The following is a 2,677-nucleotide window of genomic DNA, read 5'->3' on the forward strand; positions in this document are numbered from 1 at the left end:
AAGTAGAATATAATGTGATGGAGGGATATAGAATAAGTTGTAACAAAATTGTCAAAAGCGAATAAAATAAAAAATGAGTTTGTTTTTTGTCGATGTTATTTTAAATAATTTTATCTAATGTTTATCAAAACGACCTTGTTTTGGAACGGAATCAAGGTATTTTTATAATTTTAATTTATTTCAGGATTATAATAGTCTTTATCACTCTAATTTTTTAATTTTTCAACCCTAAAATGACGTCGTTTCGATGAACATTAGATAAAGTTATCTAAAGTAACATCGGAAACTTTTTTTCCATAAAAAATACTAAATACTAAATTAATGTTATTTTATATTTTTGAATTAAATGAAAAATATTAAATAAAATAAATAAACTTCATTTGATTATTATTTATTTTATTTTATTTCAACTAATTAAAATAATAATAATTCTTTTCTATGTTCCCAATGCATCCATTAAAAGATGAAGTTGAGAGATGGTTAATGTCCCCTCTCTCACGCAAAATACAGAGTAAAAAACCTCTGTCTACGCTTCAACCATGTCAGCTGTCCGAGTCATCTCGACCAGTACGATCCAAGCTCCGAGTCAGGCTGACGTTGACTCAACTCAGTTTCAGAAAATCCATTTAACTCCATGGGATCTCGAATCCCTCAACCTTCGGATGAACCAAAAAGGGCTTCTTTTTCACAACCCCATCAACGCAGAAGACACACAAATCCAAATCCAAATCAAGAACCTCGAACGCTCACTTTCCTCCACTCTTGCATTCTTTCCACCCTTCGCAGGTTGTCTCATCATTACAGAACACAAAGACAACACTGCATCCGCTTTCATCGCGTGCAACAACGTCGGTGTACTGTTTGTCCATGCCGTAGCAGAGAACACTAGTGTTGCTGACATCCTTAAACCCAACTACGTTCCTCCAATTGTTCACTCCTTCTTTCCACTTAACGGAGTTAAAAACAAAGAAGGCACATCGCAGCCGTTGCTAGCAGTGCAAGTCACCAACCTAGTTGACGGCATCTTCATTGGCTGCACAATCAACCACGTGGCTGCTGACGGCAAGTCGTTTTGGCATTTCATCAATTCATGGGCTGAAATCTCACGTGGTTTCGATAAAATAACCAAACTCCCATTACTTGAACATTGGTTTCTCGATGGCATTAACCCTCCAATACGCTTTCCTTTCACAAAGAAAGAGACTCAACACTCCGAAAACCCCAACCCACATCCGAAACCACTACCTGTTCGGATCTTCCATTTCACGAAGGAAAAAATATCGCAACTCAAATCAAAAGCTAATGCAGAGGCCACCGCTCAAAAAATATCTTCTCTCCAAGCGCTTTTAACTCACCTTTGGTGCTGTGTGATTCCTTGCAAGCGAGTTGACCCACAAGAAGAGATTTGTTACTTGTTAGCAATAGATGTTCGGAGGAGATTGGTTCCACCGTTGCCAGAGAATTATTTTGGAAACGCATTGCAGGTTGGTGTTGTGACTATGAAAGCAGGGGAACTACTTGAAGGTGGGTTTTGCAAAGGTGCTTGGGAGATGAACAAGATGATAGCTTTGCAATCTGATGAGAAGGTGAAGAGTCACTATGAGTCTATGGCGAGAACCCCAATCCTGCTTCAACCGGATCGGTTGTCTAATAGATTCGCCTTGGCCACGGGAAGTTCCCCAAGGTTCGATGTTTATGGTAACGACTTTGGTTGGGGAAAACCTGTGGCAGTGAGAAGTGGCGGTTCAACTAATATTAATGGAATGGTTACCATGTTTGCTGGGGCAGAAGAAGGTAGCGTTGACCTTGAAGTGTGCCTTCCTTATGAGATTTTGGAGTCCATGGGAGATGACCCTGACTTCATCAACGGCATTTCCAACTAATATTTATTTGGGTTTAGATCCATAGGCGTGTATTATAAATAATGAATGATGACATCTACTTTATGCTTTTTTAGTTTGAGCTATGTTATTGCCCGTGATTGAATTTGAAAGGTTACGGACTTACGGTTATGATTGACAGGTTTGGTGCTCGGTCTGTGTAAGGAATAAGATGGAACACTGAACATTGTGCCACTGTTCATCAATTTTTTTACTTAAATGCCACACGAACAGTATTATTTTCTAATCTGCCACGGTGCAAGTTCGCTTCTGACACAAGCGACCTCGGTTTGCTGATGTGTCAGCTTTCTGGTGGTGTCAGAATTCGCTTCTGACACAGACGACCTCGGTTTCAAGAATATTTTAACCAAGTTCTTCTTAGGCGAACTTCATTTTTTTTGAATTTTTTTTTTTTAAATTTAATACTTGTTATCTACTAAAAATATGACACGTCAGCAAACCGAGATCACTTGTGTCAGAAGCGAACTTGCCCCCGAGGCAGATTGGGAAATAACACTGTTCGCGTGACATTTAGGGAAAAAAGTTGGTGAACAGTGACATTTTGATCAGTATCCCGAATAAGCTACATTTTTACTTTGCCGTGCCGTTCCATTTCTATGATGTAGTTCTCGAAAAGAAACCGGATGCTCCGTTACGATGCCAATCTTTGTACCATCCCTAATAATCTAGAGTCGTGTTTGTCACGTATTCCTGTTTGGATGTTGTTATTTTTAAGCTAGAAGGTAGTTATAAGTTAAAGCTAAATTTTTTTTAAAAAAGAAGTTAAAAGCTGTTTG

General features: G+C 38.7%; 1 protein-coding gene across 1 annotated transcript; it reads left to right on the plus strand.

Annotated features, from left to right (window-relative positions):
- Positions 1-539: 539 nt before the first annotated feature.
- LOC133307187 (protein ENHANCED PSEUDOMONAS SUSCEPTIBILITY 1-like) lies at positions 540-1,883 on the plus strand. The gene has a single exon (XM_061507646.1). The coding sequence runs from the start codon at positions 540-542 to the stop codon at positions 1,881-1,883; it is 1,344 nt and encodes a 447-aa protein (XP_061363630.1).
- Positions 1,884-2,677: the final 794 nt, after the last annotated feature.

Source organism: Gastrolobium bilobum, unplaced genomic scaffold (genome assembly GCF_033153095.1).
Source record: "Gastrolobium bilobum isolate Gb01-03AN ecotype WA unplaced genomic scaffold, APGP_CSIRO_Gbil_v1 utg12578, whole genome shotgun sequence".
NCBI classification, from domain to species: domain Eukaryota; kingdom Viridiplantae; phylum Streptophyta; class Magnoliopsida; order Fabales; family Fabaceae; genus Gastrolobium; species Gastrolobium bilobum.

Coding starts and splice junctions, on each gene's coding strand:
- LOC133307187 (XM_061507646.1), top strand. CDS start 540: ATGTCAGCTGTCCGAGTCATCTCGACCAGTACGATCCAAGCTCCGAGT.